Here is a 17814-nt window from a genome sequence, read left to right as displayed (position 1 = left end):
GAAATCTGACTCCAAGGTCCCTATTGGCCAGGATTGGCAGGATGGCCAGGCATTCCCCACCGAAGGGGGCTCACCGCCCTGGGGCATAAAAGAGCTCCCTGGCTTCCTGGTCCCTGAGCCTCAGGAAGGAACTCTGGACTTCAGTCTCCTGTTATCCCCCTGAGTTCCTCATCTGTCCAGGCTGCAGAATCCCCAGGGACTCACTAAGCCTCCCTCCCAATTGGCACCGCTCCCCAAACCTGCCAGGATTCCTGCTCTCTTCTGGGTTGGGGCACTCCTAGGGACTCCCCAATTCTTTGCCTCCAGAAATTTAGGCTTTCACAAATAAAAGCCTCTTAGGGGAATTCTGTCCCCATATGCCCTCTTTCTCTTCAGGAAAGCTACAGGAAAGTAAGACAGATAACTTCTAAATCAGATTATCTTGCTGCTTTGTTCATGCAATATTATACGTTTATGTTTCCCGGCTGCTAAAATAAATACCATGCAATGGGTTGGCTTAAACGATGGGAATTTATTGGCTCACGGTTTTGAGGGAAGTCTGAAATCAAGGCATCAGCAAGGCGGTTTCCTCCCAGAGGACAATGGCATTCTGGTGTGGCCGCAGGTGAGGCTCGGGCCTGATTTTTTCCATCACGTGGCAAAGCCCTTAGAGGCCTCGCTTGGCTTCCCTGGGTACAGTTGACTTCGGGCTTCTTCCTGTGGTTTTCTGTCTGTGTGCTGAATTTCACTCTGCTCCTAAAGGACTCTAGAAATAGGGTTAAGCCCACTCTCATTCAATTGGGTCACACCGAACTGAAGGCACCTCATCCGAAGGTCCTATTTACAATGACTCTTTAAGAAGCAAACTTTTGGATGGTTGTTGACTATCCCACTGGTTGGAGGTCCCATAGTTACTGCAGCCTTTCGGTTATTCGGGGGCATTTGGGTTGTTTCTTGTTTGTCCATAGCTAAACTTTAGTTGCTGCTCTTTGAGCCCAGTTCTCTTTCTCTTGGCATTGAGAAACAAGCTGTTTCTGTAGCTTCACTCCTCTCTGCAGATGTTCTCCGCACTGCTGTCCCAGGAGGGGGCCCCAACTGGGGCACCCACGCCCAGCGTAAATATGGCAAAGTGGTTTAAGCATCAGCTGCTTTTCCATTTTAGTTTATTATTATTATTATTATTATTATTATTATTATTATTGCATGGGCAGGCTCTGGGAATCGAACCCAGGTCTCCAGCATGGCAGGTGAGAACTCTGCCACTGAACCACGGTTGCTCACCCTTTTTAATTATTATTATTATATTTAATTTATGTATGTATTTATTTACTTATTTTTGCATTATCAGCTGCTTTTGAGGAGAACGTGGCTGTCTCCAAAACAGGGAACCACAAACCAGACCACAGCTAAGGCCGCCCTGCCAGGCCAGACCCCCCCAGCCCACGCTCAGCAGGACCGCCAGCCCCCCAGGGGCATCTGGGGACTGATGCAAAGTCCACGCAGGTGCTGGGAAACAGGGCTCCCCGGGAGGGTCCAGCACTTCCCTCTTTGATGAGCACTCTGTGAGCACTTGCTATATCAGGTGCTGTGCCAGCCAGCGAGGACACGACACAGCAGCCAGGCCCCGAGGGGCACCAGAACCAGAAGGACCTGTGCTGGGCCCTGTGGGGGGGGACTAAGCAATTATACCCACAGATCCCATCCCCCTGGGGACACGACTGCCCAGCCAGCGATGACAATCTCCAGCTGCCTTGCAGCAAGACTGACCCCAGGGTGGAGTTTTGCTATGGCACATGAAGAAGAGTCCTGTGCAACTTCCCTGGCAGCTGTTTAAAGGAAATCCCTTGTCCTGGGCTTCTCCCCCCACGGTGGAACTAAGTCTGTGGGGAGACCCTAATACACCCAACAGGTGTGTATCATTTGTGGGTGGGCTAAGCTGCTCTAAGGGAAAGAGCCCAACCGACGTGCATGAGGCTCATCACCTGCTCTGTGGACCCGCGGAGAGGTGGGTGGTCCAAGCTGGCTGGGCGGTTCTGTTTCTCAAGGTCAGCCAGGACCCAGGTGGGTGAGTCGGCTCTGCCATCCTCAGCACGTGACCTCCGTGTCTCGGTCCCTGGGAGGCATCCTGGTGGTTGTCATTTCCCAGCAGCGGAGTCCAGGGCAGGGAGCTGCACACATCACTTCCGCGCATGTCCCCAAGTGGTTACCTGGTTGTAGCAGGAGCACAAGAAGCTGGGACAGGACACCGGCTGGGCTGGTTCTGACACCAAAAGGAAGGAGGGAGGCGGTACAAGGTTATGACTGGCAGTCTCTGCCGTAAGATATAAATTTGCAAATGAGACCAGTGTATCCAGTGAATAAGGGAGAAGTATGGGGACAGCAGATGACAGGGAATTTGATCCACTCTGAGAGGCTGGGGAAGGCTCTCGAGAGCTGAGGATGAATATGAGCTCAAGTGGGTGATAAGGGGATGAGCTTCCGGCACAGGGAGAAACATGTGCAAAAGCCCTGTGGCAGCCGGGGCCAAAGCCAGTGCAGGACTGGAAGAAAGCCAGCGTGGCTGATGCTTAGGGAAGAATATTCAGCTTAGGGCTGAAGCTGAAGCGATAGATAGGCGTCAGACCACAGGGGAGGCTTTATACGTGTGTTGTTTTAGTTTGCTAATACTGTCGGAATTCAATATACCAGAATTGGGACGGCTTTTTAAAAGGAAATTTATTAAGGTTACAAGTTTACGGTTCTAAAACCACAAGCACGTCCAAACTAAGGCATCCAAAGAAAGATACTTTGACTCCAAAGGAAGGCCAAATGGCGTTAAGGATTTCTCTGTCATATGGCAAGGATGTGGCTGACATCAGCTGGTCCTTTCTTAGTTGCTCCAAGGCGAACTCTGGATTTCATCTCTTTGCATCCCTTGGCTCTCTCCAGGTTCTGGCTTGCTTAGCACCCGGGCTATTTCTGCCTTGGTCTCCAAACATCTGAGCTTTCTTCAAAATGTTCCCCCTTTAAAGAACTCCAGTAAACTAATTAAGACACACCTTGAATGGGCGGAATCGCATTTCCATCTAATCAAGAGGTCGGACCACAACTGGGTGTGCCACATTCCCATGGAACAATTAATCAAAAGCTTCCACCCTACAATATTGCATCAAGGTTACAGAACGTGGCTGCCCCCACACGATGGGATCAGGACTGTACTTTTCTTGGGTACACAACAGTTTCAAACCAGAACCCGTGTTAAGGAAGCTGTCTTTAGGCTAAAGGCAATAGGAAGCCGCTGAGAGGCTTGTGTTTGTTTTGGTTTTGCCTGTGGACATTTTATTCACTTTTAAAATAAATATTGTACAGTAATGTGTTTTAAAGCTGTCCAGAACTGAAATCTGTAGCATACAGTGGGAAAGTACAATGCACAAAGCCAGCAGTGTGTTTTGTCTCTTCAATGTCAAAAGAGAAGAATCACTGACTGCTTATACCAGAAACATATTATGAGGAAATTATGTTTCTGATGGGAAACACACTCAAACCATGGAAAAAGAATAGATTAAAAAGTGCTGACAGAGCCTTGAATAAAAAAGAGATTTTTTGAGATTAACAAAGGTGTAGAGGGAAAGAAAACTTAGATGAGAGGATCTGCTGTGAGCCCAGTTTCTAGATTAATGCCTGATGGAGAGCAGGTGATGAAACTCTGTTGAAAGGATTTCAGGCTTCGAGTTTATATATTTTACATGGTCTCTCATTGAAACAAACTCCCATCAATTTCTGGCTTTCTTCATTATTTTTACTTTATTAAATAATTATATATACTACAATTTACATAGTAAATCTGCTAACTAAGAAAATTTCAGTAGGTATAGCCATTACGCCATTCAATTAGCCTGGACTTTAAATTTCCTGGATGAGATTTATTTGGGGATCACATCATCCAAACAAGAAAAAAATGCACAGATCGTTTCATGAGATACAACAAAAATGAAAGAAAAAAAAAGTGAGACAAATGTCTGCTTTAGAAGTTTATCAATAACCTCTTTAATAGAAGTATACATTCCAATGTGGTTGAAGTCCTTTATTCAATCCTTTAGATGCTGTCCAATGGCTGAGAGTTCTAAATGAGACAGATGGTCATGGAAGACAGACATCATCATGACTTTTTCCCCAACTTCATTACCCTTTAGTTGGGGAGAGAACAAAGCCCATTTTCATCTGCTATATCTAAGATTTACGGATTACTGGAGATCCTGTCCCAAGAATATCCTGACATGAGTGAGGCTGCAGCATATACACAGTAGCAGCATGAGGGGAATCTGATTCTTTACACTGTAGAAATACAGTCACTTATCTTAGTCTGTCATTTATATCGCAAATGTCTCCGTTCCCATAACACCGTGATAGCACCCTGGCTGGTTCCATCACCTTGAAGATGAGGCTCTAGCACTGTCCCCTCAACACTCTCTTCTTGGGTCCATGTCCCCATGAACACAGAGTTTCCCCCTAGCTTTGTCCTCATGGTATTGATGGGCATGTTTGCCATAGCAGAATTCATATTTCCACCAACAAACAGCCCCGGGAAAGCAGTAAGAACCACTAAAGCGCTCTTTTATGAGTTGGTCACCTGTGCATTTGGGTGTGTGGGCTGTTCGAACAGTGGGCACTGGCTAGGGGCCGACAGAAGTGGGCTCGTGGATGGCTGGAAATCTCTATTCTTTAGTTGACTACAGGTCTTCTTCTTTATTTCTCCTAAAAGGCACCCTAGATATTTCTTTGTGTTGCTCAGGGGAAGGGGTTTAAATGGTGGTTCTGGCAGTGATTGGCACAATACGTCATTCACAGGAGATGCCCTTTCTGTTCCAAACTACAAGGTGTGTTTTCCATTCTGACAGGGGAGTAGGGTGTCATCTGACCTCTGATATTTTCAGTGGGAATCTCTTGTGATTTCTCTTTTGCCTCTGCTTCTTGTTCATTTTTGGATAGTAGGTTCTTAGTCAACTTGTCCCCAAAGTAGTGTACGTGGATATTTACTTTCCAACCAGTTTCTGTCTCTTCATGAACTACTGAATGTATCTTCCGCGACATTCTCCATAAGTCCAATAAGATTTTATTCTGTAGGAACAAATGCTTTGTTTAAATAGCTCTGTTGAATTAGGGCCTTTAGAATCCTTCTCTTTGCCCACATACCCACTTGTCACAAGGGGAAGTATCCATTTATACTTTTCATATGAGCAGTTATCGTGATGACAGATATACATGTATGTATACAAAACACCAGTTGTGGGCAGAGACAACTTGGTGCCAGGCCAGTTGACTCAGAAGGGGATGTCATTGCTGTGGGGGTTGGAATGTGGTGGCCACTGGCCACCTCCAGAATGCCCACTGAGAAGTTTTGAAGGCACTCACAATCAGATCTGTATATCTAAATCCATTCCAGAAATAAGTCAGACACAAGAGGACAAATATTGCATGATCTCACTTCACTAATATGAACTAATTATACCAGGTAAACTCATGGACAGAGAGTTCAGAATATAGATTATGAGGAGATAGGATGAGGCTAGAGAATGCAGAGCGGTTGCTCAAGATGTGCAGAATCTTTAATTAGGTGCAACTGGAATAAATGGGAACGACAGAGGTGACGGCAGCACATTATTGTGAGTGTGACTGGCAGTGTTGCACTGTGTGTGAGTGCGGGTGAGAGGGAGAGTTTGGAGTCACAGACTTCAGCAGAAGGAAAGCCTGAGGTTGACACATGGGACGGCATGCCTCAGTGAGTCTTGTTCATAAGACAATAAGTGTGATCAACAATTCAAATATTAAAAAGTCCTCCGTGAACTAGAACAAATGTTCAACTCTATTACAAGGACTTCATTGAGGGGTATATGGGCAAAAAAACCCACACACTCATTGTAAATCATGGACTATAGTTAACAGATATTCTTTCATCAACAGTGAAAAATGTGTTTAGGGATCAATGCTTAGGGATCAACGACCAGGGAGATAAGGGGTATGTGATGCTTTGGGTTTTCTCTTTATTCTATGTTTTCTGTTTTTTTTTTTTTTCTTCCCAGTAATGAAAATGTTTGAAACTTGGTTGTATGGGATGATACTGTGAGCCACTGCTTGTACACGTTGGATGGATTGTGTGATGTGTGATTATATCTCAATAAAATTGCAAAATCAATCAATCAATCTCACCCTGGCTGCTTTTGGGGTATTTCCCAAATTTGTTAAATCACGAGGATCAGAAACCCCGGCTCAGGCCCCTCAGTGACCCTCACATCGGCTACTGAAGGGGACCCTAGAGGAAGAGGGGTTCACTGTGGGTGGGGCTGGGAGACCCAGGAGGACCTGCTGGCCCCAGTGAGAGGCGGGCCTGAGCTCAGGCACCTGCAGAGGAGTGAGGGGGTATCTATTTGGAAGGGAGAATAGATAAGAATCTGCCCCTCCCCCCCCCAGGAACCCTTTTACCTTACTCTAATTTTTTTTCCAAAATACAGTCATCTTCTATGACCAAAATAATACCCCGCCCCCCCCCCCAAAGGGGTCATGTCCCAAACCCCAGGACCTGTGGATATGTTACCTTGTGTGGCAGAAGGGACTGTGCAGATGCGATTGAGTTAAGAAATTTGAAGATGCAGAGATTATCCTGGATTGCCCAATGGGCCCAGTGGAATCACAAGTTTCCTTACAAGAGGGAGGCAGGAGATCAGAGACAGAAGGAGATGAGAGGTGATGAGGAAGTCAGAGCTCAGAAAGAGAGAAGGAGAGGGAGTGGGAGAGTGGGTGGGGGGGAAGGCAGATCTGAAGACGCTACGCTGCTGCCTTTGGGGATGGAGGAAGGGGCCACAAGCCGAGGAAAGGTGGGCAGCCTCTGGAGGTTAGACAAGGTGAGGAAGGGGGTTTTCCCCTGGAGCCTCCACAAAGGACATAGCTGACACCTTGATTTAAGGACCCCTGACCTCCAGAATGTACAATGATAAACTTGCATTGTTTTTTTAAAAAAATTTTTAATTTTTGCTTAGGTTTTTATTTCATAGTCATAAATTTAACTCTGCCATTCAGCTAGACTTGGAAGGGGAGGATAATATAGAACCCAAAGAACTGCAGTGAGAGGATACCGAGGCAGAGCAGGGCAGGTGGGACGCTCTCCCGAGCTACAGAAGGAATGGGCCGGAGTTAAGACAAAGCACAAAACAAATTTACTAGATTTGTCCAGCCGGCAATAGTGACCTTCTTTTGGTCTTGCCATTCCTGGACCCGAATCATCCGTGGCCTTCACACTGTCCACGCCCCTTTCACCCTGCCAAAGACCACGGGAAACATCCAACCACTCAGCCCTGGCAGCGCAGATGAAAAACCAGGAACCATCTGTGTTGGGTCCGGCATGGACAAGATGCTTCCAGGATGAAGTTCTTACCACCAAATTTCTTCCCATAACGGACTGGCCACCAGTGCTGTTATGGCCTGTGAAGTCACCAGCCTGGCACCTAAACCCAGGAATAATTCTATGAAAGCAAGAGCCCTTAAAACCAAATCCTTTCTTCCCATGGCTCAGAGCACAAGTCTTTTCTGCTCTCTGGAACTTTGTTGCAAACTGCTTGAAGGAGACATGGCCCAAGGGCTGGCTGTGGATTGCGATGTCAAAGAAGATGGTGGGGTTGGCCATGGTTGCAGGCGGGAGACTGCACAGCAGGCAGCGGCATCTCCAAGGCCACTTGCATTGTTGTAAACTATTAAATTTGTGGTCGTTTGTTACTGCAGTAATGGAAAAGGAATACTCCTTGTTCTAGTTTGCTTGCTGCCAGAATGCAATATACCAGAAATGGAATGGCTTTTAAAAAGGGGAGTTTAATAAGTTGCTAGTTTACAGTTCTTAATCTGAGAAAATGTCCCAATTAAAACAAGTCAATAGAAATGTCCAATCAAAGATACCCTGATTCAAGAAGGCTGATGAAGTTCAGGGTTTCTCTATCAAGTGGAAGGGCACATGGTGAACACAGTGTCATCTGCTAGCTTTCTCTCCTGGCTTCCTGTTTCATGAAGTTCCCTGGGAGGCGTTTTCCTTCTTCATCTCCAAAGGTCGCTAGCTGGTGGAGTCTCTGCTTCTTGTGGCTATGTCATTCTCTACTCTCTCAGAAATCTCTCCCATTCTCCAAAATGTTTCCTCTTTTATAGGACCCCAGTAAACCAATCAAGACCCACCTGAATGGGTGGAGACATGTCATCACCTAATCTAGTTTAACAACCACTCTTGATTGAGTCACACCTCCAGGGAGATGAGCTGATCTAATTGCAGTTTCAAATATACAGTATTGAATAGGGATTGGAAGAAATGGCTGCTTTTACAAAAAGGGATTAGGATTAAAATATGGCTTTTCTAAGGTATATATATCATTTCAAACCAGCACGCTCCTCCTAATTCATCAATATAATTAACTCATTTAGGATGTTTGTTTTATTCTCCCCCCCCTCAGCCCCCCAGCTAGATTGTAAAGAGTGGGAATTTTTGCCTTTTTCATGGCTAAAATATCCCAAACACCCACAACAGGCCTGGCAAACAGTAGGTGCTCAACAAATGTATGAATTAACAGATAAAGTGAAGTAAAGAGAAGAGCACCGGAACTTACTGACTGGGAGACTTGATGGTTATGTTCACTCACAGAAGGAATAGAGGAGGAGGTGCAGTTTGGGGAGAATTGAGAGCTCCATTTGGGGTATATTAAGGTTTAAGGCATTACCTGGGATTTACAGAGAGCAAATATGAAGGTAAGTGGTTCCCCAGGGTTTTAGAATGTAGCAACACAGCAGCATCCACCAACGAGAGGTGAGCAGTGCTTGAATGCTTTGGCCGAAGCCAACTAATCTTTGGGTTTGCTGGGTTTTTTTTTTTTTTTTTCCCCCTGCTCTGGGAAAGAAAGGATGAGGTAGTGTGGTAGTTAGATTCAGTTGTCAACTTGGCCAGGTGAAAGCACCTGGTTCTGTTGCTGTGGACATGAGCCAATGGTAGGTGCATCTCATCTGTTGCTAATTACATCTGCAGTCGGCTAGGAGGCGTGTCTGCTGCAATGAGTGACGTTTAACTTAATTGGCTTGTGCTTAAATGAGAGAACGCAATGTAGCACAGTCTAGCAGCTTGGCATTCCTCATCTCAGCACTCGCAGCTCAGCCCGGGCCCTTGGAGGTGGAGAAAGAAATCACCCCGGGGAAAGTTGTTGGAACCCAGGGGCCTGGAGAGAAGACCAGCAGAGACCATCCTGTGCCTTCCACGTAAGAAAAGAGCCTCAGTGGAAAGTTAGCTGCCTTTCCTCTGAAGAACCAACAAAATAAAATCCCCTTTTATTAAAAGCCAATCCGTCTCTGGTGTGTTGCATTCCGGCAGCTAGCAAACTAGAACAGAGTTGGTACCGGGAGTGGGGTGCTGCTGCGGTTTGCAAATGCCAGATCTGTTGGAACTGTGTTTTGGATGGCTAAGGGGAAGACTTTGGAGGAACTGTGAAGAGATTGACGGAGAAGTCCTGGAGGGCTTGAAGAGACTGTTGGTGTAAATGGAACCACCGCCAATCTTGACAAAGGAGGACACAAAAGGGAGAGATTGGAGTTTGCAGAGTGAGAACCGTGGAAGTTCGGGTCTGAAGCCAAGAAACCTCGGCCAGGAGAGTGGACCCACCTGTATGTGTGGAGAGGGTGAGTTTACCCTGAAGGGCGAGGATGAGTCTCCCCTCTCATTGCAGTGGAATAGTTGTGCAGCCTCGGGCCTTGGAAAAGGCGTAGCACGCTCCTTGGGGGACTGGGAGAGCCTGGCTGCCACCATGTGGAGGGGTTGAGCGTGTGCCCCAGAAATGGCAGAGAGCCCAGGGGTGGCCCTGATGCCTGGAGAGAGTGGAGCCCAGAGGTGGTCTCCTCGATGTTCCCCGAGGTTGATTTGGAAAGAGGCCGGCCACTGCATAGGCCCTTGGAAGGGGTGGGACTGCCGCTTTCTACAGCCGAAGGATAAATGACTTTCAGACTTGGAAATCCAATGGTGTTTGCCTGCAGATCTTCCTTCCAATTTCTCCCTATGGAAATGAAAATCTGTATCCTTTGACTATCCTCCTTTGCATATTGGCACCGGACTTATTTTGAGATTCACAGGTCCACAGCCAGAAGAGAATATTTTGCACCTGTTTAAGGTGATGTGAGTAGCTGCCAAGTTGACAAGGGGTGGACATGTGGTAGTTAGATTCAGTTGTCAACTTGGCCAGGTGAAAGCACCTGGTTCTGTTGCTGTGGACATGAGCCAATGGTAGGTGCATCTCATCTGTTGCTAATTACGTCTGCAGTCGGCTAGGAGGCGTGTCTGCTGCAATGAGTGACGTTTAACTTAATTGGCTTGTGCTTAAATGAGAGAACGCAATGTAGCACAGTCTAGCAGCTTGGCATTCCTCATCTCAGCACTTGCAGCTCAGCCCGGGCCCTTGGAGGTGGAGAAAGAAATCACCCCGGGGAAAGTTGTTGGAACCCAGGGGCCTGGAGAGAAGACCAGCAGAGACCATCCTGTGCCTTCCACGTAAGAAAAGAGCCTCAGTGGAAAGTTAGCTGCCTTTCCTCTGAAGAACCAACAAAATAAAATCCCCTTTTATTAAAAGCCAATCCGTCTCTGGTGTGTTGCATTCCGGCAGCTAGCAAACTAGAACAGGTAGTAATTCTGGGGAGTCAGCACAACGTGGGGCAAGCTACTGCAGGCTCCCCTGCAGTTCAGCTTCCAAATCCTGAAGCTTCAGGCTCTTGAAATTTCTTGACAGGAAATCATTGAGTCATGCAATCTCAATAGTTTTGAGATTTCAAGAATTTGATCCTTCAAGGGCTCAGAGTCACAAAAGGCAGAGTCCCTAAGAGACGTTCTCAAAAGGTGGTACAGTTGATGTGGGCGACCAACCCCCTTGTCCTTGGGCAGCTGATAACTAGTGCCTCAAATGCTTTCTTCTTGGCCCTTATTCAACAAATACTGACTGTGAGCCTCCAGAACCCATAACGCTGCCCTAGACACGGGGAAATACGAAGCATTAATATCCAATCCCGGCTTAATTCTAGTCGGGAAGATAGATGTTCATAAAAGTAAATAAAATTACAAACAACTACACGTGGTACAGGGCGGGGGGCGGCAGGCTTGCAGCTGAGGTGAGCTAGGAAATCTCCGTGGAGGTGGTGGGACTTGAGGGCTCTCTGAGGGATGGGAGCAGAGGGAAGAGGGGAGGGAGGGAAGGCCCGTATGACTGAGAGGAACAGGGGCCAAAGACAGGCACGCTCAGGGAACTACCTGCACATACAAAACTGGACCCTATTCGGAGCCGAAGTACACAATATTCGACCATTTCAGTAGGATCATCCCACCTCCTTCTTTTCAAATAAGTCCCAGCTGAGCGCATGCGCCTTGGTACCATCGAGGTGCAGCGCTAGATGGTCTAGCCGTGCTCGGCGGCAGACATTTTGGGTCCTGGCGGAAAAACTGGAAAAGACTGGGACCACTGCCAAGTTCAGGCTGCACCGCTCAAGAGCCTAAGTGCAAAAGGGCCCCCGTGGGAGCTGCGAAAGCAAGGAGCAGAGCGACTCTGCATCGTGAATCTTGGAAGTATAGTCTTCGGAGGTGTCGCCCACCCCCTCGCCCTCATCTGAGATGGCGGCCCTGAAGACGCTCTAGCCGGCGCCGCTCGGTATCCCCGAGGGGGCGGTGGCCTCGCCTCTCGCTTTGTAGCGACTCCGGGACGGGTCGCCGTGCGTGCGGGTTCGGCCGGGGCTCCCGCTGGCCTTCGGTGAGGAGGGTGGGGGTCTCGGGCGTCTCCCCTCCGCTGCCTTCCCGGCCTGGACCCCCGCCTCCCCGTGCCTCGGGCCGGACGATGCCCAAGAAGCTGCTGCTGCTGCCCCCGCTGTCGGCGTCCTCCTCTCTCCGCGCCCCGCGAGCCCGCCCCTCCGCGCGCCCGGCCATGAACGCTGCCCGCACCGGCTACCGCGTCTTCTCGGCCAACTCCACGGCCGCCTGCACCGAGCTGGCCAAGCGCATCACCGAGTAAGCGGGGGGCGGCGGGGCCGGAGCGGAGGTGGAGGACCCGGGGAGGGGGAGGGGCGGCTGGGCCAGGGGTGTGGGGCGGCGTCCTTGCTCCTGCTCTCGCCGAGGGTCATTTGGCTCCGCCGCCCAGGACTTGGGGCGTGGAGGTCGTCTCCCAGATTTGCCGCCAGGCAGCGTACGGCGGACTTTTAGTGACTCGGGGCATTGCGCCCTACCCCCTTCCCCGCCCTCCGGTTATTTGCCCTGCCGGCCTTTCCCCTCCCTCTCCCACTTCCCCTGGCCCGGGGGCCGTGAGACTGGCAGGGGAGCTGATTCTGTGACCCCCGGAGTAAGCGTCTTGGAGAGGGGGCTCCGGGTCTAGCTCCCTTTACCGCGGTGGGAGTTGACTTTCGAATCTGTTGCTCTCCCTCCCAAGTTGCCCGGAGTGTAGTATTTTACATGGAGGGTGGGTGCAGTGGTGGGGGCGGCAGGAGGGCCTTCCACATTGCCGGGCGGGCCGACCAGCAGTGAGAACGAAGCCGCCTCCAGTAAGTAGGTGTGTTGGAGATGATGAGAGAAGTGATATATGCCTAACCGTATTTCTCAGTCAGCTTTGGCCTTTGGATAAGCCATTTAGTAAAGTCTTTGCCTTTCTTTTTAACCCAAGGAAGCCCGTGGTCTCAAGTGGCTTTTAGAGTCTGGAACTCCAGATGCCTTCCAGTCCTGCCAGTTACTGGCTCTGTGACACCATGCAGGCGACTTGATTTTCCTGAAACCCATTTGTAAAATGGGATGATTCTATCTTTTGGACAAAGATGTGAGCATGAACAAGATAATGTAGATCAGGCTTCTAGCAGAGCAGGGACTTATAGTGGCTCCCTGAATAATAACTTGATTAAATGGCCCCTTTTCCTCTCGTTGGCTTTTCAGTTTTTTGGAGGATCCCAGAGTCCTAATGTAAAGGTTATGGGCTCTTTCTGGATAAACTTGTTAGAAACTTAAGACACAAAATGAATAGCTTGTCTTTTAAGATTTAAAGTAATTTTTATGTTTTAAGCAACATTTATATAAGTGTTCCTCTGAATTTTTCAGGGTTGATAAATGATTGCACAAATATGTTTTTAAATACTGAATGGAGATGTAGAAGAAAGAGGAAGCTTCAGTCATATTTTCTTAATTATGGGCCTGTTTTCAGTTGGAGTTTAAAGTATGAAAAAAGCCCTTTCTGCACAAATTCTGCAGTCTCCTGCTGAGTTCCTATTTTGGACCCCTGGTTATTTGTCTTTCTTTTTGAGGCCAGCTAAACTAACTTTAAATTATCAAGCTTGTGTTTGTTTATATTGGGTCAGATTTACGTCACGTTGACCTCTGCTGAGAAAAGCACAGAAAGCAGAGGGGATCAGGGTGCATCTAAAAAAGCCAGCAGTTTTTACTTTTGTAGCAGGTTTTTCCTTGCCTTGTTTCAGAAAGATTTTAAGTTATTATAAATAACAAATATTTGTACTTCCCTTGTTTGTTTTATATATTGAGTTTCTCAAAAAGAGTTTTATCTGATAAAAATTTTGCTGATAAACAAAGCTTGAAAACCAGTACATTAGACATCCGTTGAGGTTATAGTATTTTATTTCCATGATTCCTTTTGACTCTAAGCTTCAGGCGGGGATCTTTAAATTTTTTGATGATGCATGCTAGTCAGTAAAAAATGTGGGCACAAAACATTTCCAGGATATACCTATTTATAAGTTACATGTGTGTTATAATTAGCCCCCAGAAATCCTTCTTCCAGTTTCCAATATTTTGTTGATCTTATCTCGATTCCACTCACCCCTCACTTTTTACCTTCCTTTTTTATATTTTATTTTTTAGTGATAATATTAGATATTCACATACCATGTAATCATCCAAAGTGTACAGTCAGTGGTTCACAATATCATCATATATTTGTACATTCATCAGAATTGACTTTTTTTTCTTTTTTGTGAAAAATAACATGTATACAAAACAATAAATTTCAAAACATTGCAACAGTTAGTTGTAGATCAGATTTCAGAGTTTGGAATGGATTACAATTCCACAACTTCAGGTTTTTACTTCCAGCTGCTCTAAGATTCTGGAGACTGAAAGAACTATCAGTATAGTGATTTAGCACTTATACTTATTTGTTTAAACCCGACCTTCTCTGTATAACTCCACCATCACCTTTGATCTTTCTCGCACTGTTTAGGGGTATTTGGACTATGCCTATTCTAACTTGTTCAGTTGGAAGGAGCTGTCAGTAATATGAGACAGGGGAATGGAACTAGTTGATATTCTGGAAAGGCTGGCCCCTCTGCATTTCAGGACTTCTCTGGTCCAGGGACCCATCTGGAAGTTATAGGTTTCTAGAAAGTTACCCGAGTGCATAGAACCTTTGTAGAATCTTATTTTCCTTCCTTTTTGACTAGAGTAGTTTTAAATATCCTGACATATCATTTCACCATAAAAATGGTAATGCTAACAGACAAAGATTTTTAAAAAAATGATACCACAATTATCATACCAGAGAAATTGAGCATGAATTCCTTAGCATCATCTATTATCTCTAGTTCTTGTTCATGGTTCCCTGAATTTCTCAAAAACGGCTTTCTCCAGTTAGCTTACTGTAGTCAGGATGCACACCAGCCCCACCCTGTGTTTTTGTTGATGTCACTTAACTTTCTTTTAATATATATGCTTTTGACAATTGAGGTATTCACCTCTGGCTTGTAGTTTTGGCATCATTGTTATTAACTGAGTGTTTGGGGGTGATTTTCCAAGACAGTTATTATATTATTCAAAACCAGTGAACCAGACATTAAACTTTGGTTGTGGGCTCTTTCCAGTAAAGCAGCATATTAAACATTGAGCACTTACAGCTGCTTGTGATCGAGTGACAGTAGAATTTTTGTTCTCAATGAATGTAAGCTTTCTAAGTTGTTTTTTGGAAAAAAGTCCAGTCTAGTGTGTTGTAGTCATTTTGTTAAATATATTTGCATATACTGGATTTTATTTAAAGAGAGTTATTTATTACTTTTTTTTTTGCCCCCCCTGTAGACGTCTTGGTGCTGAATTAGGGAAATCTGTTGTATATCAAGAGACTAATGGAGGTGAGTTAAAATTCTTTCTAAAGCATTCTTTGTTCTTGAAACTATATTTAATCAGCTAGCTTTTTTTTTTTAAGGCACATGTAACTTAATGTTTAAGCCCAGAAACATTCTCAGATCTCTCTAACATTAGAGGTGTAAATCATCATTCTATACTTTCCTTTAAATCTTGACTTCTTTGGTTTCCTCCTTAGGGTTTCTTCCTCTTTTTCTAATCCTTGCAGATATCCTGAGGGTTTTAGAACGAAGAAAGAGATGCAGAGAAGAAGGGTTTTCTCCTGCCTGGGGTTGTATTTGCTAAACTCTTCAAAGTACTCTGGCTCCCTAGGTCAGCAAGTGGCGTCAGGAGTCACGTGTCGTAGGTTTTAATGACTTATTAAAAAAATCCTTCCGTTTTCTCCATTTCTGAGTTTTTCTCTCAGGTCTCTTGTAGACCCGCACCCTGGCTTGTTGCGACATTTCTGTTACCCTTCGGCTTTGTGACGTTAACTGGGAATGCATCAGGTACTTTGCTGAGGCCAGTGTCCAGGAAAGCTGAGCCAGGGGTCTTCCAGTGGGGCCATGTGCTTCCGAGGCCAGAGTCCCCATTCATTGGAAAGGCACACTAGCATAAAATAATTCGGAATTATTTTTGAAAATTTGCAGGTCTGGATTCATGATCTTATGCTTCCTTTCCCTTTCTAAATTGTAACTCTTTCTGATATACGTAGCTTGAGGAGATGAATTACTGAGAAATAATGATATTTGGGGATCTTAAAAAACAAAGTACCTGAGAGGGGGAGAGATAATTTAATGGAGACTTACTTGGTGATTTTAGAAACTTAATCTACTGCCAGGAGAAGTCAGAAGATAGTACTGTTTAGGGTTTTTTGTTTGTTTGTTTTTAAAATATTTTTATTTAAGAAAACAAACAATACACTTAGAATGACCAAAAATGGGTGTCTTCGTTAGCTTTTGCGTAGGCATATTAAAATTAAGTATCCAAATAATCATTGTAAAGCTTGTGTTTGTACAGTAAATTTCATAAACCAATTAAAATTAAGGCAAATAAGGAAAAAATCTGCAAATACAGATATCAGAGTTACTTAAATTCTAAATATTAAATGCTAACTTAAATACCATTTGACTAGCTGCCAAAACTGAACATTCTCAAAATGTCAAGTAGAAAGTTAGTACAAATACCAGCGTTACTATAATAATGAACTATTACTGAACATTTTCAAGTTTTTAATTTCAGGAAAATATAAAGTTATAAATATTTTACAATTAATATGAAAATCTTAACCACCAAAATGGATAACTTAGTTAGCTTATCATAAAATAGGCATATTTAAATAAAATGTCTAAATAATCATTGTAAAGCCTGTGTTTGTACACTGTTTCATAAACCATGAATTAAATTAATTTAAATTTAAAATTAAAACAAGCAAGGAAAAAATTTACAGATATAGATATTAGAGTTTCTTAAATGCTAAATATTAAACACTTTCTTAGATACCTGTTTGAGGGCAGGCCATGGTGGCTCAGCAGGCAGAGTTCTCGCCTATCATGCTGGAGACCTAGGTTCGATTCCCGGTGCCTGCCCATGTAAAAAAACAAGCATAAAAAAACATTTGATTAGCTGTCTAACTATGTATGTTCTCAAAATATCAAGTAGGAAGTTATTATATGTCACTTTTGCTGTAGTAATGACCTATGTTACTTAACATTTTCAAGTTTTAATTTCAGTAATCTATTTTATTTAATATTATTATAGCTGCCTATAGTTTTTATTTGTCGGATCTGTATATATTGTTTTCCCTCTCTCACTTTTTATCCTTTAAATTACCCTTGCTAATACTCTTTAATTCTGTGCCCTCCTCCAGACCTCCCTCTCTCTGATTTTTTCAGTCACCAGAACTCCCTTTAATCTTTCTTGTAGGACAGATCTCTTGTTGGCAAATTCTTGCAGGTGTTTATCTGTGAAGGTTTTAATCTCTCTCAGTGTTCCAGGACAGCTTGTCAGGATAAAGAATTCTTGGCTGAAAGACTTTTTTTGTTCAAAATCTTAAATACATACCACTGCCTTCTTGCATTCATGGTGCCTATTGAGTGGTCTGAGCTAAGTCTTACATGTTTTTCCTTGTATGTCATAGATCTCTTTTCTCTTGCTGCTTTTGTGACTTTCTGCTTCTCTTCAAGATTGACATTCTGATAAGTAGATGTCTTGGTGAAAGCCCATTTGGATTTGTTCTATTTGGGATTCGTTGGGCTGTTTGGTTTCAATGTTCATCTTTTATAAAGGTTGGGAAATTTTTCCCCATTTTATCTTCAACTAGCCTTCCCATCCCTGTACTCTTCTCTCCTTCTGGGAGACCGATAATTCTTGTATTTGTACGCTTTGTGGTGTCTCGTTTCCCTGAGTTCAAGTTGTATTCTTTCTGTCTTTCTTGCTATTTATTCTTCTGAATGTACGAGTTCAATTGTCCTGCCTTCTAATCCACATATTCTTTCTTCTGCCTCATGAAGTCTGCTGTATGAGTCTCTAATATAGTTTTGATTTGGTTTGCGGTATCTTCTGTCTCTGTGATAGCTGGTATTTTTCTGTTCTTTCAAATTCTTCTCTATGTTCCTCCAGTGTCTTCTTGATATCCTCTATGTCGTTATGAACAACCTTAATTAGTTGTCCCAAATTCTGTGTCCCCTTATGTAATTCAATTT

At 44.8% G+C, this 17814-nt stretch overlaps 1 protein-coding gene and 1 pseudogene across 4 annotated transcripts in view; one reads left to right on the top strand and one right to left on the bottom strand.

The window, feature by feature from the left end:
• Positions 1-4147: 4147 nt before the first annotated feature.
• Positions 4148-7636, bottom strand: LOC143686575 (endoplasmic reticulum lectin 1-like; annotated as a pseudogene).
• Positions 7637-11683: 4047 nt separating this feature from the next.
• PRPSAP1 (phosphoribosyl pyrophosphate synthetase associated protein 1) overlaps positions 11684-17814 on the top strand; it is a 46533-nt gene continuing 40402 nt past the window's right edge. Inside the window, exons 1-2 of one of the 4 annotated variants that reach the window (XM_077163916.1) lie at positions 11684-12013; positions 15065-15117. In XM_077163916.1, coding sequence (XP_077020031.1) covers positions 11844-12013; positions 15065-15117 — 223 coding nt within the window. In that variant the 5' untranslated portion in view covers positions 11684-11843. Of the gene's footprint in view, positions 12014-12285; positions 12541-12659; positions 12810-15064; positions 15118-17814 lie in introns of those variants that run through there. The other 3 variants (XM_077163918.1, XM_077163917.1, XM_077163919.1) reach the window with 3 other exon arrangements.

The sequence above is a fragment of the Tamandua tetradactyla genome, chromosome 6 (genome assembly GCF_023851605.1).
Source record: "Tamandua tetradactyla isolate mTamTet1 chromosome 6, mTamTet1.pri, whole genome shotgun sequence".
In the NCBI taxonomy this organism is placed as follows: Eukaryota; Metazoa; Chordata; class Mammalia; order Pilosa; family Myrmecophagidae; genus Tamandua; species Tamandua tetradactyla.
This window is presented reverse-complemented; position numbering and strand designations above follow the sequence as displayed.